The following is a 27,359-nucleotide window of genomic DNA, read 5'->3' on the forward strand; positions in this document are numbered from 1 at the left end:
TGTTTTGTGTAACTTCTGTCAATTTTAATAAAGAATGCTTAATAGTTTTGTATTGCACACACAACCAACCCCCGGCCCTAATTATTGCACCATATGGATATCTTACCGTAAGCCTATTTTGGTAGCCTGACTGCCTGTGAAATATGTTGATTATGGAGACAAACAGCTGGCTGAGACAGGTATAAAAAATAAAATGTTTGGCTTACATGCATTTTACTGTGGATGTTTAACCTATCATGATTCAGAAACAGAGTCAAGTAATTATAGGTTACTAAAATAAAAAATAACAGAGATAATAACCATGATTACATATCCCATATAGTATATTCATGCATGAAAACATTAACTGTCAAGGGTTATGTAAAATATTAATATCCTCTCCATTTTATAAACACAAGAATTCATACCCAATTCTGAAAAATATGCTATACATTTCCGTACCTATATAAGGAGGACCCATGTCACCAAAATGTAATTCAAAACTTCAATCTATTTAAACGACCATAGAATAAAGACCCCATCTTCATCCACGTGAACTTGAGGTTCAACGATGCCATTTTTCTGTAAAATAAAATATGTGTTACCTCACAGTGACCCAACATAGGTTTGGAGATCTTATGCCCCCAAAATTAAGCAAATCAATTGAAAGCCAGTCAATTTTGACCCATTATTTGTGAAATATTGATACAGTGTATACAGTAAATCATCCGTATGAGCTCTAGTTGTGTGTGTTTCTAAATGTGCTTACCTCTGGTGACTTCGAAGCAGCGCTCACAGTGGACAGTGCGTCTGTAGACCCACATACTGTCCCCTGCCTTGAGATGGCCCAGGTCACTGCTACACACCTCACACTGAGAACACAGAGACACACAATGTCAGAAACTCTCATTAGGCGAAGAAGAAGATCATGATGCATGTGTATTGATTGTTACATCTCAAGGCAGACACAGAGTCCGATAATCTCAATGAGAAGATGGTTGGATGTAATCCAATCAATCAATTATTGGATGTAGTGGTGCAAATGTAACATATTTCTATCACAATATTGCAGATCTGATAAGAAGACAGAGGCCTCTGTACACACACTCAGGCATGGATGCTAGAATATAGTATTTCAATAGTTTACCTTAAAGCAGGTAGTGTGGCAGTTGATCTTCATATCCTCCAGCACCATCTTGGGGTCGGAACTCATGGGCTTACGGCAGTAAGAGCAAAGGTCTCTCTCCAAAACAGTCCTAGAGGGACTTATCATCACATGGCTGTATGAGAGAGCATGCATGGACCTCATGCAAGGCCAGACTGCATCAGCTAGGGGAGTTATTTTATCAAAACCATCAGCAGCTTTTTATTTGTGGCTAGATAACTATGTCATATGTTGTAACTATGTTATTGGTCTGTTACAACTGTTATATGTAATAACCATAAAATACATGTTTTTGTTTGTACATGTGATATCTTAATCATGTGCACAGTCAGAGGAAAACATGGATATAAATAGCACAGTTTGAAAGCATGATGATTATGACATAGATGACGGGATTCTTGAAAGTTGGGACAATCCTTGTGCTAATGAAATTAGCCCTGGAGCATTATATTGTGCTATAAAAAAAATATAGTATATATGTTTGAAAATGTGTATTAAATATTTAAATAATATGTTAGAATGACATGATCAAGGCCTTTAAACACTTGCTGGACAATAAAAAATGTTTTAAAAAATGTAATGCCTTTTATGGTGTCTGAAGGAGTTGACAATCATTTTATGAAAAAATAAATAATTAGGAGGTTGTTCCTTTATATGGTGTAATCGCTAATACTTTGGTTTATCAACAACATAAAGTAGAGCTTGTCCTGTCTTTCAGGAATCCCATATGAGATGATATGCATTCCTGCAATCTCACCTTTCAGGAGTAGAATACACCGTCTTGGTGGGTTTTGACATGAGAGAATCGAACAGATCGTCCTCAGCCCGGCTGAAGATGAGAATGGAATCGTTCAAATACAGTTTGTTACATGTATTCTTCAAAATGGATGTCGATGGTGGCCTAGAGGTGGTCTAGTTAATTTGCATGCAAATCACTGCCAGGTAGGAGTCGATTAATACTAACGTACCTGCTGTCCTTGTAGGTAGTAGACGTGGTGTAGACAATGGGGCTGGTGACACTGACACTAGTGTAGTAACATAATATATATTGTCATATAGGTGCACATAAGAAAAATCACAACCATTTACAGTGCCTTGCGAAAGTATTCGGCCCCCTTGAACTTTGCGACCTTTTGCCACATTTCAGGCTTCAAACATAAAGATATACAATTGTATTTTTTTGTGAAGAATCAACAACAAGTGGGACACAATCATGAAGTGGAACGACATTTATTGGATATTTCAAACTTTTTTAACAAATCAAAAACTGAAAAATTGGGCGTGCAAAATTATTCAGCCCCTTTACTTTCAGTGCAGCAAACTCTCTCCAGAAGTTCAGTGAGGATCTCTGAATGATCCGATGTTGACCTAAATGACTAATGATGATAAATACAATCCATCTGTGTGTAATCAAGTCTCCGTATAAATGCACCTGCACTGTGATAGTCTCAGAGGTCCGTTAAAAGCGCAGAGAGCATCATGAAGAACATGCCACAAGCCACCTGGGAGACACACCAAACATGTGGAAGAAGGTGCTCTGGTCAGATGAAACCAAAATTGAACTTTTTGGCAACAATGCAAAACGTTATGTTTGGCGTAAAAGCAACACAGCTCATCACCCTGAACACACCATCCCCACTGTCAAACATGGTGGTGGCAGCATCATGGTTTGGGCCTGCTTTTCTTCAGCAGGGACAGGGAAGATAGTTAAAATTGATGGGAAGATGGATGGAGCCAAATACAGGACCATTCTGGAAGAAAACCTGATGGAGTCTGCAAAGGACCTGAGACTGGGACGGAGATTTGTCTTCCAACAAGACAATGATCCAAAACATAAAGCAAAATCTACAATGGAATGGTTCAAAAATAAACATATCCAGGTGTTAGAATGGCCAAGTCAAAGTCCAGACCTGAATCCAATCGAGAATCTGTGGAAAGAACTGAAAACTGCTGTTCACAAATGCTCTCCATCCAACCTCACTGAGCTCGAGCTGTTTTGCGAGGAGGAATGGGAAAAAATTTCAGTCTCTCGATGTGCAAAACTGATAGAGACATACCCCAAGAGACTTACAGCTGTAATCGCAGCAAAAGGTGGCGCTACAAAGTATTAACTTAAGGTTAAAAAAAATACAGTTTTATATCTTTATGTTTGAAGCCTGAAATGTCGCAAAGTTCAAGGGGGGCAAATACTTTCGCAAGGCACTGTACATTTGTCATTCAGCAGACGCTCTTATCCAGAGCGACATACAGTTAGTGCATTCATTTTAAGATAGCTAAGTGGGACAACCACATATCAGTCATAGTAAAGGTTTTCTCAATAAAGTAGCTATCAGAAAAGTCAAGATAGTAAGGCGGGGAAAAAGTCAACTGCGAGAGTTCACAAAAGCCTTTTTTTGGGTGAGTGGGGTTGGGGTGAGAAGAGGGTGCACTGGGATTATTTAAAATACTCTGAAGAAGTTTTCGAAAGATGGGCAGGTACTCTGCTATCCTAGCTTGAGGGGGAAGCTGGTTCCACCATTGGGCTGCCAGGACAGAGAAGAGCTTGGACTGGACAAAGCGAGAGCTGCCCTCCCATCTGGGTGGGAGGGCCAAGAGACTAGAGACCAGAGGGAGTGCTCGGGTTGGGGTGTAGGGTTTGAGCATAGCCTGAAGATAGGGAGGGTCAGTTCCTCTTGTTGCTCCGTAGACAAGTACTACGGTCTTGAGGTGGATGCGAGTTTCGACTGGAAGCCAGTGGAGTGTGAAGAAGAGCAGGGTGACATGGGAAAACTTGGGAAGGTTGAACACCAGGCGGGCTGCAGCGTTCTGAATGAATTTCAGGGGTTTGATGTGGAGTCCAGTGGAGTCCGGCCAACATCCAGTTGAAGTAGTCCAGACGAGAGATGCCTGGACAATTGCCTGGATTAGGACTGGCGCCGCTTCCTGTGTGACGAGGAGGGAGCGAAAGGATGATAGGTCCTCCGGGAAGTTTAGTTTCCCCAAATTTTCGCTCAGCTGTCCGCAGACCTTTTCTGTAAGCTCACAATGAGTCACTCAGCTATGGAGCAGGAGGGGAGGGCCGACTAGGCCGGGAGGAGGACAGAGGGAGTCATAGGATGTGGAATAGGAGAAATGTGGGGTTGAAGAGGCAGAATCAAGAGACAGGAGGGAGTAGGATTTAGCAGAAGGGAGAGATGGTAGAATAGAAAAGTAGAGTAGTGGTAGAGAGAGAGAGCGAAGATTGCAACAGCACATGAGCATCTGGGTAGGGGCTGAGTGGCTAGGGTTGGAGGAAAGGGAGACAGAAAAGGAAACAAAATAGTGATCATAGACCTGGAGGGTAGTGAGAGTGAGGGTAGTGAGAGTAGTGGTCGAACAGACTCTAGTAAAGATGAGGTCAAGCGTACTGCCTGCTTTGTGAGTGGCATTGGCTTTGAAACTATGTTTAGTGATAAAGATAGATACAATCCCAGGCATGATGCCATTAACCATTTCATCAGATTAATTTAAAGAGCATTACGTACCTGTTGTCTGGCTTGCTGGAGTAGCTTCTACGGGTGTTGGTTGAGGTGTATTCCTCACTGTGTGTGAGGAAATAGGGTGGGATTGTAGGTTATTTTCAAAGACTTGTGAGGATTTATGGGCTGTGAAATCCATCTCTGATAGGTTGTTCTCGAGATGATTGCATTGCAGTCTGCGAATCACCTTTCATCCTAAAAAACAACTCATTATTATCTGTACATTAGTCAGTCTGACACCACCTACTAGACGTAGACGTCACTTCAACTTTTAATTTTGATTTGGTTGAGTTGTCAACTATTGTGAATTCAACAAAACATTTCACTATGTCATTGGATTTAGGTTAAAAGTGGGGGAAAACTAAATGCCCTTAATGCTGATGAGTTTTTGCAAATCCATTGAGTGTTCCTCGTGGATTCAATGTCATATAGATTTTTGGGGGTTGAAATGGGGTGGAAATAGTGTTGATTGAACCAGTTTTTACTAGAGGTCGACCGATTATGATTTTTCAACGCCGATAACGATACCGATTATTGGAGGACCATAAAAGCCGATATCGATTAATCGGCCAATTTTTTTATATTTATTTATTTGTAATAATGACAATTACAACAATACTGAATGAACACTTATTTTAACTTAATATAATACATCAATAAAATCAATTTAGCCTCAAGTAAATAATGAAACATGTTCAATTTGGTTTAAATATATTTTTTTAAAGTGTTGGAGAAGAAAGTAAAAGTGCAATATGTTCCATGTAAAATATGTGCCTTGTAAGAAAGCTAACGTTTCAGTTCCTTGCTCAGCACATGAGAACATATGAAAGTTGGTGGTTCCTTTTAAAATGAGTCTTCAATATTCCCAAGTAAGAAGTTTTTGGTTGTAGTTATTATAGGAATTATAGGACTATTTCCCTCTATACCATTTGTATTTCATTAACCTTTGACTATTGGATGTTCTTATAGGCACTTTAGTATTGCCAGTGTAACAGTATAGCTTCCGTGCCTCTCCTCGCCCCTACCTGGGCTCAAACCAGGAACACATCGACAATTAGCGCGCGCTAACTAGCTAGCCATTTCACTTCGGTTACACGAGCCTCATCTCGGGAGTTGATAGGCTTGAAGTCATAAACAGCGCAATGCTTGACACATAACGAAGAGCTGCTGGCAAAACACACGAAAGTGCTGTTTGAATTAATGTTTATGCACCTGCTTCTGCCTACCACCGCTCAGTCAGATACTTGTATGCTCAGTCAGATTATATGCAACGCAGGACACAATAACGACCTGCCTCTTTCTCGTTGCACTCCACAAGGAGGCTGCCTGTTATGCGAATGCAGTAAGCCAAGGTAAGTTGCTAGCTAGCATTAAACTTATCTTGTAAAAAACAATCAATCATAATCACTAGTTAACTAGTCCAACGCTCTAACCACCTGATTACATTGCACTCCACGAGGAGCCTGCCTGTTACGCGAATGCAGTAAGCCAAGGTAAGTTGCTAGCTAGCATTAAACTTATCTTGTAAAAAACAATCAATCATAATCACTAGTTAACTACACATGGTTGATGATATTACTAGATATTATCAAAGGTTAATGAAATATCTAGTAATATCATCAACCATGTGTTATTGTGAAATATGACTGAAATGACAACAGAAATGTTATAATTTGATGTCAACTATCGGTCCAATATGCAGTCCCTAGAAAGCTATAGTTAAGTTGCATGAAGGACAGTAACTGTTGATCATATAAGTTGTAAATACAATATTGTTGAAGAAGAATATATCATTAACTACTGGTTCTTGTTTAGAGGTTATTATGTTTACCTGGTAATGGTCCTAGTTGTAGAGGTCGGAGATTTCACAGTTTTGACATCCCTAAATGGAAACAAAGATGGGATACATTTTGGTTACTCACCTCACACACAGATAATGAACCGTTACTAATATTGAGAAGTATTTTGCTGAAATCGATTTGATTAAATCAGTAAAACTTACCCTTTGGGGCTGTCGACAGTGACAACTTCTTTATTGGTGATGGTTGTAGTACTGTAAGTATAAACAATGGAAATGATATGCTCAGTTTGAGTTGATCTACAAATATCACATGATGAAACCAATTTTTATAATCAGAAATGTTATATACTGTGGACCACTTGAGTGTTCGGATGATTAACAAGGGTTCCAAAAATGTAGTAAAAAGGAGAGGTGAGAGGACTACCCTGCTGTGTTCCCCTCGACAAATTTAAAAAAGGAAGCGATCATATTGGATTGGAGTACAATACCTTAACCCACTTGATAAATCCAGGGCCAAAGCAAAACTTTAAGGGTATTTGTCAAAAAGCCCCAGTCCACCCTATCAAATGTATTCTCTGCATCCAGGTGAAAGGCTGAGTACTCTTTTTGACATGAGGTGAAGCACATTTCTAAGATTGTCTGTGGAGGTTCTACTTTTTACAAACCTGAGCTGTGTGAATAATATGAGGCAAAACCTTTTCCAGCCTGGCTAGTACTTTTGAAAGCAAAAAACTCCCTAGGTCAGTGGGGTCTCTATCCTTCTTGAGAATGAATGAAATTAGTGCCTTATTAACAGCGTCAGGTAGCTGCTCCAGTTCCAGAGCTTCTGCCGTGTTAATATAGGAGCTAATACGTCAATGTTCCTCTTGTAATATTCAACCGGCAAGCCGTCTAATCCTGGTGATGTTCCAGACTTCATTGATATGATGGCTGTTCTTATCTCAGATTCTAATATAGGAGCATCCAAATGTTTTATTTGTTCTGGGGACACCCCTGGAAACTCTATCTTTGAAAAAAAGCCATTCAATTTAGCTGGGTCTAAGTTACAGTCAGACACAAAAAGAGTTGAATAAAAGTCACAAAACACATTGTTATTATATTTTGTACCAGTCAGTACCTCCCCACTTCCATTTTTGATAGCTGGTATTACAAAACTGGCATCTTTTTGTTTCAATTGTCAATAATTTACCTGCTTTTCCACCACTTTCATAAAAGTTTGTCCTCAGCCGAAACATATTCAGCCTTTTTGTTATAGATCTCATGTAATTGAATCGTCAGATGACAGACTTTTCAACAGTGACTCAATATTTTTCTTGGATAACTATTTTTCCCAACTCTTTAATTTGAGACGAGTATTTCAACTCTATATTCCCTTTTCTTTCTACTGGTGTGTGCTATTATTTTGCCCGTAAACATACGTTTCAGAATTCTCCAACACCGTAATCAATTTGTCAGTGGAAATAATGTTTGTTTGAAAAAAAACACTTGAGATCTTCGAGGGAAATATTAAATGTTTCATCTTGGAATAAGGATGTATTCATCCTCCATCTAATGCTTTTCTTAGCCATATCAGCCTCAACTACTATAGATAATTCCACTGTTGCGTGGTCAGTCAAAGCAATAACCCCATTTTACAATCTATCACATCTTTAGTCATACTCTTGGAAATTAGGAAGTAATCTATCCTGGAATGAGATTTATGGTTATGTGAATGAAATGTATATTCCTTCTTCCTAGGATTTACACGTCTCCATATATATCTACCGGACCAAGATCCCTCATTAATAGGTGTATTGCTGCGCTGTTCCTTGGTACAGTTTTACAATAAGTAGTTTCATCAAGGATACCATCTTGAACCTGGTTAAAGTCTCCCGCCACTATTTATTTTTCCCATGTCCTTATGGAAAAACCCAGGATCCTTCTTGTTTGGTGCATAAATATTAATACACATATTAACCTTATTACCATTTATCAGTGCTTCAACACACATCTTTCCTCTCTCATCCTTATGTTGCTTTAACATGACAAAACTCAAATTAAGGCGCCTGTCTCAGTTAGCTGTGTCTTGCACGATTCTGCGGAGGTCCTCATACAGTTTGCCGTTGTTCTCGGCTTTCTTAATCAGTCATCCTCCAGCGTTGATATCCAACCCTCTGCCTCATCTAGCCTCTGTAAATACGCCCAATACATCTTCTTGCATATCCATCTGAGATTGCATGACCTGAGGAACATTCGATTCGAGAATGGTGCTGACTCTACCCATTTCTTCCATCGCCTTCTGTAGGGATGATTGCAAGGCCGACAACGAGCTGGGTTCTATGTTCTGCCTGTTCAAGGCAGCCATGCTAGCCCTTTTAGACGAAGCGCTAGCGATTGTGCTACGTGTACGTGCTGAAGCTGAATTCAACACAGACATTGTTGAAATACTTTGATAAAACAAATAAAAATAACTTTCCCCTCAAAAACAATGATACTAAATTGACTATTTTATCGAACTTTGATGAAATTGGGAGGGTTTTATCGGGAGGCTCCTTTCAGACAGCCACCTTGCTTCGCAAGTCTCAATATTGAATAATATAGATTATTCTAGCTTGTACTGAATTAAATGTATTATATTACACAGGTACTGTAGAAGTTTATTGGATTCAACAGACTTCTTAGTGAACCTTTCAATTCAATACAGAGTGCAGTATCCTGCAGTATCTGGAATAACATGAACACCTCCCTAAGGGAGACCTTACCTGTCAGGGGAGGAGTAGCGAGCATTCATGGTTGTCGGCAGGAGAGTATCAAAGAGGTCATCCTCGGTCCTGTGAAGATTATAATTATACTGTAATTAGATACATTATTAAATTATGTTCAATGTCAACACCCTTATATCAATTTGAACACCAAAGTCATTATCGTTAGCTAAATGGATTTTTGCACAAAACATATTTGACAGAAGGGACAATATGAAAATAATGGACCAATCCAAGGCCTTCAATTGAAGGTCAGTATGCTTACTTTGAGGAAGTCCCCTTTGGGATAGTGGGGGGTTTCTTGCTGACATCTCTGAATAAAAAGGAATGTGTTTTTAGGGAAATATAGCATTTCATTACGGTTTTGTAAAAGTCGTTCACATTGTGTGTTTGTGTTTAGTGCATATCGCTGCTCAAACTCACCCAGAAGTGCTTTCCTTTTTAGTGGTTTTCAGTGTCACAGTGTCTGTTTTGGAGACACTTGTCGTGCTTGAGAAACATGGAAGAAATGGATCAATATGTTGACCAATATTCATCAATATTCCTACACTAGTTCATTGGTGAATGTGGACACGACCAAATCAAGTATGAGAACGTTTTTTAATCGCCTTCTAAAATCTTAAAAATAATGTGAATGTTTATCTATTGATGAAAAAATTGTTAAACAAAGATCTTACCTGTCTGGGATCAAGTATTCCGTTTTGACGGATGTTGGTATCAGACTACTGACTAACTGATCCTCAGTCCTGCCAAGACAACAGTAACTCATTTATTATTAACCAGATTCTGCATGGATTGAATTGATTATATTGTTTGGAGATTATACAGACATACAGTATAGCACATGTTACACATCCTATGTTATTGTGTCACTTGTCAAGCCTGATTTTACACGTTGGGGGTGGTCACTTTGACTTCTCGCTCACTTTTGGCTTTGAAGGTGGTGTTCTATGTATGGAATATGTTACTGTTACCGCTACCGTTACACGTTACCATCGCATGTTACATTACTGTTCCTATTGCATTGTTACTGTTACTGTTAAATCTCTGCCAGATTTACTACAGCTGGGGAGGGGGGTTCTAAGCTGACATGTGGAATGGTTTTAAGATGGTTATACAATGGATCATTCAGCTATTTGATTTAGAATTCTAGGAGCCCTTTAGGTATAAAAAAAAAAAGTTAACAAATGATTTGATAAAATATTGAATTTGGCCTTCACTACCATAATGCATTGAATAACAAATTCATAAATGGCTAAAACATCTTAAGGACTACGGTTTTGGAGTGTCTGTCCTATATCTAGGAGATATAAGAAAGCTCTGGAAATATATATACTGTATATACTGTATATACAATTGGCCCCATGTCGTCCGGGTTTGGACGGGGTAGGCCGTCATTGTAAATAAGAATTTCATCTTAACTGACTTGCCATGTTAAATAAAGGTTAATTGACTGACGAGTTTCAGAAGAAAGGTCTTTGTTTCTGGCCATCTAGAGCCTGTAATCGAACCCACAAATGCTGATGCTCCACACACTCAACTAGTCTAAAGAAGACCAGTTTTATTGCTTCTTTAATCAGAACAACAGTTTTCAGCTGTGTTAACATAATTGCAAAAGGGGTTTCTAATGATCACTTAGCCTTTTAAAATGATCAACTGACACAACGTGCCATTGGAACACAGGAGTGATGATTGCTGATAATGGGCCTCTGGCCTCAATGTAGATATTCCATAAAAAATCTGCAATTTCCAGCTACAATAGTCATTTACAACATTACCAATGTCCACACTGTATTTCTGATCAATTTGATTTGCAAAAAATGCGGTAGTGTGTATTTATATATGATTTTGTTTTACACATATTTTACTAACTTTTGGGGGTTAGGCATAAAACTACCTCCATAATTGCATTACATTTTTTTACCGGTACTAATTACCTTCAGACGTTTCCCATGACACATCGTGTTCGTGAGAATCTCCCCTTTCCACAGTGGGGTCCCAGTAGTTTGTAACTCAAACGGTTCGGACGCTACAAAAAGAAGTTGGCACATCGACGCTACAGACGTTTCATGAGAAGACACATTTTCATGGTCTGACAAACACTGCTGTAGCTTGGCCACCTTCCACCTCACATGCGGGAGGCCACCATAGATGGATGTGGTAGATTGAGACACAGTCCATGCAAAAAACAGACACAGTATCTCTAGATTAAATTGACGGATTTTGATGGGGAATTTCTTATTATGTTACTTAGATTGATTCGCCGGTGCGTCAATAGACTCTAAGGGGGATAATTATTATGTCATTATGAGCCTTGTCAAGACTGATCTTACACTTTAGGGGTGGTCACTTTGACTTCTTTGACAAAATACAATTACAAAATAATATAAAGATCAAGTGTACCAAAATAAACTACAAAATATATTTATTTAATTTAAATACAAGTATTTTGTATTTCAAAAATATGTGTATTATAATTAACAGCAACATCATTCTCAGCATGGCCTTGAAGGTGGTGAGTAGAGTGTCTTATGTAATTAATTTGGACAAATCATGATTTTACAGGTGCTCACATCTTTTGAATTTCGGAAGGGGGCATTTGGCCCATAGACTCACCAAAAACGGGCTGAGAGTTTTTGTTTAGAATGTTAGAGGACACTACTTCGCTTGTCTAACACATCTCCCCCCAGAACTAAATCGTGCATCAAACGCAATTACGCAAACACTACAGAATGGTACTTCAAAGCTTCACTCAACAAGTTGCATGTCAGTCTACAGCCCTGCTGCCAGCTGTGTCACCAGTCTGCCTACCACTGACATGATAAGACATCCTCTTGGATGCAGCAGGGAAAAGAAAATAGCACTGGGGGTAAAAAAGAAAAGTATGTGTGCTCGTATATATGTCTCTGTGTGAGAAGCTGCAGCAGGAACATGATTGTATGATCAATGGGCCTGTCTGGGTCCTCTGCCAACACAGGTAAACATATTCTCCCTGCAATCCCTCACAGGCCTATCACAAGCTTATCATATATAGCATCATGGTTATTTATAGTACAGGCCATAGATGTTTTAATACGGTGTTGTATTAAGATTACTTAAATTGACAATTGTACACAAGGTCAAACCAAATGTTGACTTGTCCCAACCCCTCTGAAAGACACTGACACATATACAGGTTGAAAAGTTTGGAGCAGAGGGCTGCCACACTGGGTACCCGTGGAGCAGTAGTTGTGGGGGTTTAAGTGCCTTGCTCAAGGTCACAAAATAGCACATAGGATTTTGATACAGCAAGCCTTTGCCAGCTCACTTCCCGAAAGATTTTTCCGACCCGGATTCAAACTGGCAACCCTCCCGTTCCTTGCTCGCCTCTCTAACCACTAGACTATCTGCCACCCCTATTTTCAAAGGGTGCAGTTTTACCCTTTTCTGGAGCTGAAGACTCGGTCGGTGAAGCTCTCAGTGTTGGTGGTGGGCGATTTCACAACTGGGGATCTGTAAACAGAACCAAGAATGTTTCTGTACATCCTTTGATGGGGATTAGTAAAACTAAAACAGGTGTGCGTATGTAAATGCCATACCTGCTCACACGCTGGCTTGTGGAGATGGTAGTCTCAGTAGTTGTTCCACCTATGGTGGTGGTAGTTGTTGTGGTGCTGAAGGAATGAATTCAACAGGATATCAAAACATTAAAATGTTACTGTGTCACCTTTGATAGCAATACGTTTATAAAGGCGGTGAATACACTTGGCCAAAGCTCCCTTGCATAATAGATGATTAGCTTGCCCACCCCACTCCAAAAAAAGGAAAAATAGAAACAGAATAAAAGCACTCACAATTTTTAAGTGTAAAACTAATGATCTACCTTGTTTTCTTAGGTTCCTCTGTGACTGTTGTTTTAGAGACAGTGGTTCTGTAATGACATTACATTAGTAGAGGCTGAATATGAGACATTTCATGGACAATACATTTTATTACACAAACTATTCAGTGCACAAGCACAACTGGAATTCATGATCGTATAGGGTCACCTACGTCTTGAGACAATCTGACTTCGGTGGGGAGGTACTGTAACAAACAAAAGACAGCATTTGGAGATCATCTCTTTCACAACAGCTAAATATCCACTTACAAAACAATTCTGTTCACATTCGAACATTACCTTTTTGTGTAGGATGTGCTAGTACGTCCATAAGTTGAAGGCAGGGTGCTACATCAAAAGGGGAAATTAAATTTTATTAACAATAATATAACTGCTAACTGAGTGGACAAAATGTGGGCATGGGTGTCATAATTGTGTAATTTTCTGGTTGGAATCTGTTTTTTTGGTTTAAAGTGATGTCAGCTAACCAGATTATAACCAGGTAAAGACATATTTTTCAAGTTTACAACCTGACCATTGCGTCTTTTCATGCAATTTTGTCTACTGGGAACATATTACTGCAACAAGTAAAGGTGTGAGTTCTGTAAAGGAGGAGAAAAGCCTACTGACCTGCCCTTGCTCAATTCATCCTGACTCCCACCAAATCTGCAATCAGATTACTTTTAGAGTGCATGTCATCAGTCAGTGTAAGTATTCACCCCCCTTGGATTTTTTGGGCATTACAAAGTGGGATTGAAATTGATTTATTTGTGATGTATTTCTATAAATAATTATATAAATGTTTACAAATGAATACAAAATGTATAACTAAAATGTCTTGGTTATGTAAGTATTCACCCCCCTTGTTATGGCAAGCCTAAATAAGTTAAAATGTGCTTAACAAATCATACAATAAGTTGCATGGACTCACTCTGTGTAATAATAAAGGGGTTAACATGAGTTTTGAATGACTACCTCATCTCTGTACCCCACACATACAATTATCTGTAAGGTCCCTCGGTCGAGCAGTGTATTTAAAGCACAGATTCAACCTCAAAGACCAGGGAGCTTTTCCAATGCCTCACAAAGAAGGGCAGCGATAAAAAAAATTTTAAAAAATTAAAAAGCAGAGACTGAAGCTCCCTTTGAGCATTATGTACCAATACAGCCTGTCAATACAGAGATACGGGCGTTCCTCCTAACTGAGTTGATGCAGAGGAAGGAAACCACTCAGGAATTCCACCATAAGGCCAATGGTGATTTAAAAAAAGTTAGTTTAATGGCTGTGATAGGTGTGGATCAACAACATCGTAGTTACTCCACAATACCAACCAAAAGGACTAAGTGAAAAGAAGGAAGCCAATACAGAATAAAAAATATTCCAAAACATGCATCGTGTTTGCAACAAGGCACTGAAGTAATTCTCCAAGACATCACTGAGTACCACTCCCCATATTTTCAAGGCTGCATCATTTCTTTTTTATTTTTTTACTTTTTGGGTTATGTATGTATTTTGGGGTATTACTGCACTGTTAGAGCTAGAAACACAACCATTTCGCTGCCCCTGTGGTAGCATCTGCAAATCTACAGTTCAAGACGGAAGTTTACATACACTTATGTTGAAGTAATTAAAACTCGCTTTTCAACCATTCCAAAAATGTCTTGTTAATTAACAAACTATAGTTTTGGCAAGTCGGTTACGACATCTACTTTGTGCATGACACAAGTCATTTTTCCAACAATTGTTTACAGACAGATTATTTAACTTATTATTCACTGTATCACAATTCCAGTGGGTTAGAAGTTTACACACACTAAGTTGACTGGGCCTTTAAACAGCTTGGAAAATTCCAGAAAATGATGTCATGACTTTAGAAGCTTCTGATAGGCTAATTGATATAATTTGAGTCAATTGGAGGTGTACCTGTGGATGGATTTCAAGTCCTACCTTCAAGACATCAGTTAAAGCTTAATCGTAAATGGGTCTTCCAAATGGACAATGACCCCAAACATACTTCCAAAGTTGTGGCAAAATGGCTTAAGGACAGCAAAGTCAAGGTATTGGTGTGGCCATCACAAAGCCCTGACCTCAATCCGATAGAAAATTTGTGGGCAGAACTGAAAAAGAGTGTGCGAGCAAGGAGGCCAAAAAACCTGACTCAGTGACACCAGCTCTGTCAGGAGGAATGGGCCATAATTCACCCAACTTATTGTGGGAAGCTTGTGGAAAGCTACCTGAAATGTTTGACCCAAGTTAAACAATTTAAAGGCAATGCTACCAAATACTAATTGAGTGTATGTAAACTTCTGACCCACTGGGAATGTGATCAAAGAAATAAAAGCTGAAATAAAAAATTCTCTCCACTATTATTCTGACATTTCCCATTCTTAAAATAAAGTAGTGATCTAACTGACCTAAGACAAGGAACTAAATGTTAGGAATTGTGAAAAACTAAGTTTAAATGTATTTGGCTAAGGAGTATGTAAACTTCCAACTTCAACTGTATGCACAAGACCATGTTATGGGAATGCTTTCATCGGCAAGTACTGGGGAGTTTGTCCAGGATAAAAAATAAACCGAATGGAGCTAAATACAGGCAAACTCCTAGAGGAAACCTAGTTCAGTCTGCTTTCTACCAGACGCTGGGAGACAAATGAACATTTTAGCAGGACAATAATCTAAAACACAAGGCCAAATCTAAACTCAGCAAAAAAAGAAACATCCCTTTTTCAGGACCCTGTCTTTCAAAGATAATTCGTAAAAATCCAAATAACTTCACAGATCTTCATTGTAAAGGGTTTCAACACGGTTTCCCATGCTTGTTTAATGAACCATAAACAATTAATGAACATGCACCTGTGGAACGGTCGTTAAGACACTAACAGCATACAGACGGTAGGCAATTAAGGTCACAGTTATGAAATCGTAGGACACTAAAGAGGCCTTTCTACTGACTCTGAAAAACACCAAAAGAAAGATTCCTAGGGTCCCTGCTCATCTGCGTGAATGTGCCTTAGGCATGCTGCAAGGAGGCATGAGGACCGCAGAAGTGGCCAGGGCAATAAATTGCAATGTCCGTACTGTGAGATGCCTAAGACAGCGCTACAGGGAGACAGGACTGACAGCTGATCATCCTCGCAGTGGCAGACCATGTGTAACAACACCTGCACAGGATCGGTACATCTGAACATCACACCTGCGGGACAGGTACAAGATGGCAACAACAACTGCCCGAGGTACACCAGGAACGCACAATCCCTCCATCAGTACTCAGACTGTCCGCAATAAGGTGAGAGAGGCTGGACTGAGGGCTTGTAGGCTTGTTGCAAGGCAGGTCCTCACCAGACATCACCGGCAACAACGTCATCTATGGGCACAAAACCACCGTCGCTGGACCAGACAGGACTGGCAAAAAGTTATCTTCACTGACAAGTCGCGGTTTTGTCTCACCTGGGGTGATGGTTGGATTCGCGTTTATCGTTGAAGGAATGAGCATTACACCGAGGCCTGTACTCTGGAGTGGGATCGATTTGGAGGTGGAGGGTCCGTCATGGTCTGGGGCAGTGTGTCACAGCATCATCGGACTGAACTTGTTGTCATTGTAGGCAATCTCCAAGCTGTGCGTTACAGGGAAGACATCCTCCTCCCTCATGTGGTACCCTTCCTGCAGGCTCATCCTGGCATGACCCTCCAGCATGACAATGCCACCAGCCATACTGCTCGTTCTGTGCGTGACTTCCTGCAAGACAGGAATGTCAGTGTTTTGCCATGGCCAGCGAAGAGCCCGGATCTCAATCACCTGACCACGTCTGGGACCTGTTGGATTGGAGAGTGAGGGCTAGGGCCATTCCTCCCAGAAATGTCCGGGAACTTGCAGGGGCCTTGGTGGAAGAGTGGGGTAACATCTCACAGCAAGAACTTGCAAATCTGGTGCAGTCCATGAGGAGGATACGCACTGCAGGACTTAATGCAGCTGGTGGCCACACCAGATACTGACTGTTACTTTTGATTTTGACACCCCCCCTCCATTTTGTTCAGAACGTTTATTTTTTTGCTGAGTTTATATTGCAGATCCTTACCAAGAAGAGTGAATTTTCCAGATTTTTCCAGATTTTCTATGGCAAGACTTGAAAATGGCTGTTTATCAATGATCATCAACCAACTTGACAGAGCATAAATAACTTTAAAAAGAATAATGGCCAAATATTTTACAATGCAAGCTTACCCAAAAAGCCATAATCGCTGCTGGGGTATTGACTCAGGGGGGTGAATACTTACTAATCAATATATATCTATTAGTGTTTTATTTTTCATGAATACATATTTTTTAGAAATGTTCTTCCACTTTGACATTACAGAGTATTTTGTGTAGATCGTTGACAAAAACGTATAATTAAATCTATTTTAATCTCACTTTGTAACAAAATAAAATATGAAGAAATCCAAGGGGAGTGAATATTTATGATATGCACTTTAGGTATAGGACACATATTGGTTTCTGAGGAGGATGACAGTGTGTGTTGTACAGTGATATTGATACCTCTTTTTTAGTGCCTCTACGGAGGACAATGTCTTGGTGGTTGTCGTTTGAGGGGATTTTGAGTCTGCAGGCTCAGCACTGTGAATGAATACGTTTGTTAAAACCATAGGTCAAAGAGAGCTACTATGATTATATTGAACCTTGGATAATAACACTCATGATGTAGTAAGTAGACCGCAATCTTTCAGTAATGATCAGTGGTTTTCATTTCATTATCTCGAAGGAGGCTGCTGTTTTTTCAGTAAGTATTCATGAAAGATCCATGAAAATGTGTATTATTAGAGTGCTTCGGGTTTTCATGGATCTATATACGCCAAGATGAGGAGATATATGAGGGAAGGGACTTCGGGAGATACAGTATCAGGAAATAAGAATTTTTACCTGTCAAGAGCCTCATTGGACCGGTATTTGTTCAGAACCACTCTGCCAAAGTTTGGATCCTGGCTAAATGAGAGAAAAGAAGAGGACATGTTGAGAGGCAGTTTCTTGTTGTTTGAGCAACCACTACTAATATTTTTTTATTTAACAGTAATGACACAGCAGCCATGTTTAGTCACGTCCTAAACTTCTACCACACCCTACAGTAATGTTCCATTCAGAAGATCGGTGGAGGTGTGTGTGTGTGGTTTGTATGTTTGTTCGTGTGGTGTGTTTGTTGTGTGATGCCAGTGTCTCACTCGACTGCTTCGTCCTGATCTGCGTTGCTCCTGATCCAACTTCTGTCCTTTAGCAGAGAAGTCTTCTTCTTAGGGTCCTCAATCGCCTGGCTGGGACTGCTGCTCTTAGCTACAACCAGCACAACACCACACACAGACACAAAACACTGACCAATTGACCTATACATTGATCTTATAGCAAATATAGACTGAACAAAATCAGTACTGCATAATAATGACAATATTATCACAATTGAAAGTGCATAACTATTACTGTTGTCCTATTAGTACATCTAACTCAGGGACGGTCTTTGTCTTAAACCTGATCCAGTCATTCTGGTTACTCAACACCGGTTACAATGCTGACCCCTTTGTGAGGTTATGACACTGTGAAACCGCACCCTCTGTCAAAATCCACTGAGGAGTTAGGTACTCTTACCCGCCCTTAATATTTAACTAGTGCCCTTGCTGTTAAGTCCTCACACAACGGCCATTCTGCTTTTGCTCCATTAACAAAGCTTAGGGGTGGATTGGGACACAAAACATGGCTGAATGAATGGACAAATGGAGGAGTGAACACTGGGTGTATAAGAACAGTAAAAACAGACAGCCTTTGTGAAAATCATATGTCTACCTCATTGTTGTTAGGAATGTGAAATTCCAGCTGTGTGGCACGGATCATGCTCATATGCTGTGTTATTCTGTGTACAGTGCCTAGCAAAAGTCTACAGCACAGTTTTCACATTTAGCTTCTTTTAAATTTCAATCTGAAAGTTATTACATTGGGATTTGTTTTCCACAGCCTACTCCACAGTTATAGAAATGTTCTGCAATTAATACAAAATCAAAAACAAACAAGTCTTGATTGCAAAAGTCTCCAAACCCCTTGTGGCACACCTAAATAAGTTCAGGTAAAAATATGTTCATGGAAAATCCCACAATTTGTTGAATGAGGTCCATCCGTTTGCAAAATAAATGGTTCTCACTATTTAAGACTAACTTCCCCTGTCTCTGTAAAGTGTAAAGTCCCTCAGTTGGATAGTGCATTTTAAACAATGATTTAACCTCAGAGCCACCAATGATCTTTAGAAGCATGTCTGAATGCATTTTTTAGACAGGCATAGATCAGGGGAGGTTACAAAATCATTCCAAGTCACCGAATATCCCTTTGAGTATTTGTCAAGTATGGTAATTCATCTGTGGATGATGTATCATATCACCCAGACACTGCAAAGATATGGTCATCCTTCCTAACTGAGCTGTGAGGGAGAATGGAAACTGCTCAGAGATATCACTATGGTGCTTATAGGTCCAATGCAGATGTTTTATCTCAATTTCAAATTATTTCTGGGTAACAATTAAGTACCTTATTGTGATTGTTTTAAATTAAAATGGTCAAAAATAAACAAAAATAGCTTCTTAGCTATGAGTAATGAGCAATTTCATAACCAAAAATGTTGCTAGTACTGTCTCAGGAGTGTTCAGAGTGGGTAGGGGAAAACGGAAAACTAGCTGTAGTCAAAAGTTTGGACACACCTACTCATTCAAGGGTTTTTCTTTATTTTTACTATTTTCTACATTGTAGAAAATGTTGGCTTGTGACCATCCATCTTCCTCTTGATCACATTCCAGAGGTTTTCAATGGGGTTCAGGTCTGGAGATTGGGCAGTGGGTGCGAGACCTGGAGAGACCTACAAGCCACAGTGTCTTGCACCCACTGTGAAATTTTGTGGAGGATTGGTGATGATCTGGGGGTGCTTCAGCAAGGCTGGAATCAGGCCGATTTGTCTTTGTTAAGGACACATGCATCAAGCCACGTACAAGGTCGTCCTGGAAGAAAACGCTTCCTTTCTGCTCTGACAATTTTCCCCAACACTGAGGATTGTTTTTTCCAGCAGGACAATGCTCCATGGCACACAGCCAGGTCGGTCAAGGTGTGGATGGAGGACAACCACATCAAGACAATGTCATGGCCAGCCCAATCTCCAGACCTGAACCCCATTGAAAACCTCTGGAATGTGATCAAGAGGAAGATGGATGGTCACAAGCCATCAAACAAAGCCGAGCTGCTTGAATTTTTGTACCAGGAGTGGCATAAGTCACCCAACATCAATGTGAAAGACTGGTGGAGGGCATTCCAAGACGCATGAAAGCTGTGATTGAAAATCAGGTTTATTCCACCAATATTCATTTCTGAACTCTTCCTCAGTTAAAACATTAGTATTGTGCTTTTTATAAATTAATATTAACTTATTTTCTTTGCATTATTTGAGGTCTCATAACACTGCACCTATTTTATTATTTTGACCAGTTGTCATTTTCTGCAAATAAATGCTCTAAATGACAATATTTTGATTTGGAATTTGGGAGAAATGTTGTCAGTAGTTTATAGAATAAAACTAAAATGTTCATTTTACCCGAACACATACAGTGCCTTGCGAAAGTATTCGGCCCCCATGAACTTTGCGACCTTTTGCCACATTTCAGGCTTCAAACATAAAGATATACAACTGTATTTTTTTGTGAAGAATCAACAACAAGTGGGACACAATCATGAAGTGGAACGACATTTATTGGATATTTCAAACTTTTTTAACAAATCAAAAACTGAAAAATTGGGCGTGCAAAATTATATCAGTAGTGGGAAAATATTGATTTAATCCTTTTCATATTAAAATTGAAGGCAGCAAAATGTGAAAACTGTGCAAGGGGTGTGTAGACTTTCACTAGGCACATAGTTACTTACCGGTACTGGTAGAAGAAGACCTCTTGGAGTAGGAATAAGACATGTTGATATTGTCACTTTTGTTGAATCTGGAAAAAAGGGAAATATTCTAAATTCAGTACCCATCATTCATCCACAGGGTGGTGCTATTGGTCACAATACTGTTACTGTATGACAATATGGAGCTGTGTTCAAGAACAAGGTAAGCCACTACTGGGGTAATATATACATTCAGAGAAACTATAGCATTGAGGTGACCAGGACATGTCACCTGTCATCTTATGTCATCTTAACAACTGTGTTGTTATAGAGAAATATATCCAACTCCTACACAAAATCCTAAGTCTTTAGGGTTATATTTTTAAAAATGTATTTCCCATCCTAAATCAACTATTATGACAGCTGATTTGCTTTAAAAAATGTTTACCATCTTGATAACATTGTCCCACAAGTAGGAGTAGTAACACCAATGACGGTAACACCAATGACCAATTTTTTTTGGTAACCAATTATGTACTTTTTTGGTCTCTTTTTGTGGGGGAGGAAGGGGGGGGGGGGGGGTGTTACAGGTACAGAAATGATCAAAGAAATGCATACAAAGATGAACCAAAACCATTAGCCTAGCCCTCAGTCCCCATCCTCCCTTCCCACCCGGGAACCATGTTTCCCATGTTGATAGATTGAGAGATTCAAGGGGCTATCATCGATAAGTAACATAATAGATGCAAAGCATTGAATATTTAAATTCATGCACTTCAAAATGAATTTTGTAACTTTGCCCCAGAAGCGTTCAACTGCAGGGCACTCCCACATCATATGACAGAATGTGCCTACCTGATTTAGGGGACACAGTGAACAGTTGGGAGTTGGGGCCAATTTAATTGTAAAACATTTCCTTGGTGTTAAATAGTCTGTGAACAAACTTAAAATATATAAATTGGTGATTCGGAGGTCATATTTTTCCATGTTCTGTTCCAGTTTTAAAGGATTGTTTAGATTCAATTAGATCTGTAGACCATACTTTTTTAATGGCTACTGTAACTTTCCAAAAGTTGTTTATATATTATAGAGATCAGTCCTTTCAGGAGCCATCATTGGATGGTTCAGTAGTTTATTTATTCACTTTTATTTAATCAGGTGAAACCAATTGAGACCAGGGTCTCATTTTCACTGGTGCCCTGAGGACATATAATTGAAAAATAAACTACACGATATAAGATAGAATAACAAGATACAATAACAAGTACATTACATTAGAACATCACAAACATCACAGGCATCATAAACAAACTATTCAAGTCATCAATCAAAACAATCCACACCTCGGTGAACTGATTTATCATCAGGGTTTTAAAACTGTCCTAATGGCAACAGGGAATTCAAATGTAATTCATTTTGAAAGTGAATCCAAAAACGTGGAATGTTAAAACTGAAAGCGGATTTACCTTTTAGATTTACCTTTTAGATTTACCTTTTAGATTTACCTTTGGATACAGGATACAGTGGCGCGTATTAAGCTATCACCTGTGATAAAGCCAAGGATGTTATGGTACATGGCATCCAAAGGTTTAAGAGTAGTGGCTGTTTCATTCCAATAAATGGTGTCCCCGTAGTCAAGAACTGGCAGGATGTCACGCCCTGACCTTAGAGAGCCTTTTTATTTCTCTATTTGGTTAGGTCAGGGTGTGAGTTGGGTGGGCATTCTAGTTTTTCTATTTCTTTGTTGGCTGGGTATGGTTCCCAATCAGAGGCAGCTGTCTATCGTTGTCTCTGATTGGGGATCATACTTAGGCAGCTGTCTATCGTTGTCTCTGATTGGGGATCATACTGAGGCAGCTGTCTATCGTTGTCTCTGATTGGGGATCATACTTAGGCAGCTGTCTATCGTTGTCTCTGATTGGGGATCATACTTAGGCAGCTGTCTATCGTTGTCTCTGATTGGGGATCATACTTAGGCAGCTGTCTATCGTTGTCTCTGATTGGGGATCATACTGAGGCAGCTGTCTATCGTTGTCTCTGATTGGGGATCATACTTAGGCAGCTGTCTATCATTGTCTCTGATTGGGGATCATACTTAGGCAGCCCTTTTTCTTGTTTTTGAATAGTTGCTGTCTAGCCCTGCAGAACTTTACGTTCGGTTTTATATTTTGTTGTTTTGTCGGAGTTCAGTATTAAAAATCATGAACACTTTCCACGCTGCGCTTTGGTCTCATTCATCTAATGACGGACGTAACACAGGAAAGTTGCCTGTACAATCTGCCTCCTACTGTTCAGGGAGAGGCATTATCTATTATTACATAGCCTGGTCAGCCTTAGGGGCAATAGTGTACAAAACAGTGTCATCTGCATATAGATTAATGTAACAGATTTTTGCAGATAGACCAATATTATTTATATAAATAGTAAAGAGGACAGGTCCCAAAATCGACCCCCATGGGACACCTTTAGTAATATCAAGGTAATTTGACTTGACACCATCAGAAAGCACACACTGTGTCCAATCTGACAAATAGTTCCCAAACCACTTGCAAGACGCCTAGTCGAGGCCCATTTCAGACTTTGAATGACCAGGTGATGGTCAACAGTATCAAAGGCCTTGGATCGGTCTATAAATATGGCATCACAGTGATTCCTATGATCTAAGCAATTTTATATAAAATTTAAGACAAGCATAGCAGCTGAAACGGTTCTATGTCCAGGTCTAAAACAGACTGGTAACAATATCATTTGAAGTTAAAAAAGTTTGCCAGTGATTCTAATATTTTTGCAAGGCAAGATAGTGTAGAAACTGGACGGTAGTTATCTAGGTCAGAAGGATCCCCACCTTAGTAAAGGGAGAGGACATGCTCCGCCTTCCAGATCTTAGGGACCCGGAAGCAACGTTTAAATAAAAAATGTGCGTCCAAGGTTCTCCAATGAGGGGGGAAGAAAGATGCAGTAGAAAGGGATCAAGCAAATCAGCTACCAAGATCAGGGTCATTTTGTCACATTTCAGATCATTGAGGATTTTCATAAACGGGTTGCAAATGGGATGCAAATGCCACTCCAATTCAAGAATGACCCAGAGGCAATGGACATTTTTCATTTTGCTGTAACATGACGCAGCCCAACGACACAACACCCACACACGACAGACCAAACTATCTGTCTGTACTGTAGTATGTCGACATAGGCAGAATTTGCTCTTCAGATAACAACCCTTGTCCACATTATGTTGTTGTACCAACAGTGCCAACTGCCAGTGCTCTCTAATCCCTGACTCACCAGTTAAGCCCGCAAACCTGTCTGTCTTGCTCTGCCCCCAAAGAGTGAGACACAGACACACCCTCAACGACACACCTTTCCTATACACACCTTTGGCAGAGGAACACAGAGCTGCACATAAGCAACATTCTTCAGGCCATTCATGATAAGGAGTATACTCTCTCCCACTAACACCCACATTATTCGGTGAGAGCACAACCTTGACAAAACATTAGCAAGCCTTTCATTAGCAGGCTTGGGTATCTGAGCTGGGAAGTACAGTATCTGTCCAGAGCCATATAATTCTCTATATATGGCTTTGTATCTGCCTACAGAGAAGGAATATAAATAAATAAAAACGACTTTTAATATTTTTTTAACCACTAGTTATTGAATAGTGATTGATGGATTGGTTATTGTAACTCATACAGCTAATGTCAATCTAGAGGTGGCACCGAGATCCAGAGTAGATTATGTTGTGTTACTCATTTCTAATGCATAATCAGTTTGATTCCTAGCAAAGGACTCCAGCTGTGCTTCATAACCTTAGACAGAAAAAGTATCCTGCTTGTGCTGTGTTGCCAACTCATATGGTCATTGTCATGCCTGGCAAGACAGTATCACAGACAGATCAGGGACCAGGTCAGTACATTTACCATTCCCAGTTTTAAACAACAAGGATAGGAAAACCAACATCTTAGCGTGACGACTGATAATACACTCAGATCAGATCTCCAGGTGGGTGAGAATGCTTTCACGCTTCTGAAAACACAAACATTCTAACCATAAGGATGCCCTGATGATGTGATTATGACTGAATGCCAAAATGGCCTTCATGTCTGTCCCAATAACCAGATGGAATTCAGTTCATTCTAACAATATGCTGTTCAGAGAATTAAAAAACGGATAATAATTCTCCTGTTTCAGATTCAATGGTTGCTTTATCAACTAATTGATCATTACTGTGTAGCTTGTTGGTGTTACGGTGAGTGAATGAGGACCCAAAAGCGAACTAACTTAAACAGAGCTTCTTTAATAACCAAACTGTGGTAGGCTCAGATAGGCCGGCAGATTCCGACAGGACAGGACAAGGTTACAGCAAACATGACGATAGTCTGGCTCAGGCATGAAACACAACAAACAAGAATCCGACAAGGACAGGAACAGAAACAGAGAGAGATATAGGGACCTAATCAGAGGGAAAAAGGGAACAGGTGGGAAACGGGGTGAATGGGTAGTTAGAGGAGACAAGGAACAGCTGGGGGAAAGCGGGGGAGAAAAGGTAACCTAACAACGACCAGCAGAGGGAGACAGGGTGAAGGGAAAGGACAGAGACAAGACACAACATGACAGTACATGACAGTTGGTGAGGAAACGACTAGGACGATTATCGTGAAATTAATGGATGAGTCTTCATTAGCAGGCCTGAGTGGCAAATTGTGCTCTCTGTCTTATCAATAAATTAAGTTCTGTCTTGACTTTGGAAAGAGAGGTAGCAATCTTTCAAATAGTAGCAGCCAACTCTTTCTGTTGTCGGGTGTTGAGAGCTGCCATGTTCCCACAGGTGAATTGTGAATGGAGAGATTATGCTAGCTGCTGGAGCGAAATAAAGCTGCTAGTTGTTCCTTGTAATAACTTAATATAGTATTATATGTTGATAACTATTTTAAAATAGGTCTGTTAATTCATTGTTATTTTGCAAATGAGCAAGCCACATGTTTCAATGCATGCCACCGGAAACGGAAACCAAGATCAAGGTAATTTTTTCAGATTTTTGCTAACTAAGGAGTTTCAAAAATGGATGCAAATGTCACTCCAATTCAAGAATGACCCAGAGGCAATGGACATTTTTCATTTTGCTGTAACATGACGCAGCCCAACGACACAACACTCACACACGACAGACCAAACTATCTGTCTGTACTGTAGTATGTCGACATAGGCAGAATTTGCTCTTCAGATAACAACCCTTGTCCACATTATGTTGTTGTACCAACAGTGCCAACTGCCAGTGCTCTCTAATCCCTGACTCACCAGTTAAGCCCGCAAACCTGTCTGTCTTGCTCTGCCCCAAAGAGTGAGACGCAGACACACCCTCAACGACACACCTTTCCTATACACACCTTTGGCAGAGGAACACAGAGCTGCACATAAGCAACATTCTTCAGGCCATTCATGATAAGGAGTATACTCTCTCCCACTAACACCCACATTATTCGGTGAGAGCACAACCTTGACAAAACATTAGCAAGCCTTTCATTAGCAGGCCTGGGTATCTGAGCTGGGAAGTACAGTATCTGTCCAGAGCCATATAATTCTCTATATATGGCTTTGTATCTGCCTACAGAGAAGGAATATAAATAAATAAAAACGACTTTTAATATTTTTTTAACCACTAGTTATTGAATAGTGATTGATGGATTGGTTATTGTAACTCATACAGCTAATGTCAATCTAGAGGTGGCACCGAGATCCAGAGTAGATTATGTTGTGTTACTCATTTCTAATGCATAATCAGTTTGATTCCTAGCAAAGGACTCCAGCTGTGCTTCATAACCTTAGACAGAAAAAGTATCCTGCTTGTGCTGTGTTGCCAACTCATATGGTCATTGTCATGCCTGGCAAGACAGTATCACAGACAGATCAGGGACCAGGTCACAAAGAATGCTCTAACTCTGTCATATCCCTGTTGCCTCCCATTCTACATTTTACATGAGGTGAGAGCAGACTGCTGCTACGATTTGAGATTGATTAACAGCTCACATTATGAATATAGAGTTTTTTTTTAAAGCTTTGCAATAGGCATTATCTATAGATGATTTTAAGAAATTAGACTATATTTTCAAATTTCATGTCAATGTAAAAAATATGTACATATCATTATTTACAGTCAGTATATAAGATCCTATTCATGACAGAATTCTCATAACCCATTTAAATGCTCTGACAAATACATTCACACATGCAGATCATTTTGTGAACATATTCATTCAATACAACATACTTTTGTTTCATAGCACATTATCTTAATTAACACAACAGCCTATGTTACAACGAACAACATACATTCAAATCTTCTGTGATAAGAGAAATACGAAAAACGAAACATACGTTTGTCTTTACATACCTCCGGCCTTCTAATGATACTGAAT

The 27,359-nt window shown here is 39.7% G+C and overlaps 1 protein-coding gene across 1 annotated transcript; it reads right to left on the minus strand.

The window, feature by feature from the left end:
• On the minus strand, positions 1 to 27,359 carry scel (sciellin). The gene is made up of 23 exons (XM_036959613.1): positions 27,335 to 27,359; positions 20,986 to 21,053; positions 18,261 to 18,369; positions 17,965 to 18,027; positions 17,584 to 17,661; positions 13,673 to 13,708; positions 13,343 to 13,390; positions 13,216 to 13,248; positions 13,046 to 13,093; positions 12,762 to 12,836; positions 12,604 to 12,675; positions 9,861 to 9,929; positions 9,607 to 9,672; positions 9,449 to 9,496; positions 9,184 to 9,252; positions 6,644 to 6,694; positions 6,473 to 6,523; positions 4,648 to 4,704; positions 2,113 to 2,169; positions 1,902 to 1,973; positions 1,127 to 1,244; positions 749 to 851; positions 1 to 561 (listed from the first exon to the last, which is right to left on the minus strand). Exons 2-23 carry the CDS (start codon positions 21,026 to 21,028, stop codon positions 545 to 547), a joined length of 1,383 nt encoding a protein of 460 aa, XP_036815508.1. The 5' UTR covers positions 21,029 to 21,053; positions 27,335 to 27,359; the 3' UTR covers positions 1 to 544.

The sequence above is a fragment of the Oncorhynchus mykiss genome, chromosome 22 (genome assembly GCF_013265735.2).
Source record: "Oncorhynchus mykiss isolate Arlee chromosome 22, USDA_OmykA_1.1, whole genome shotgun sequence".
NCBI classification, from domain to species: Eukaryota; Metazoa; Chordata; class Actinopteri; order Salmoniformes; family Salmonidae; genus Oncorhynchus; species Oncorhynchus mykiss.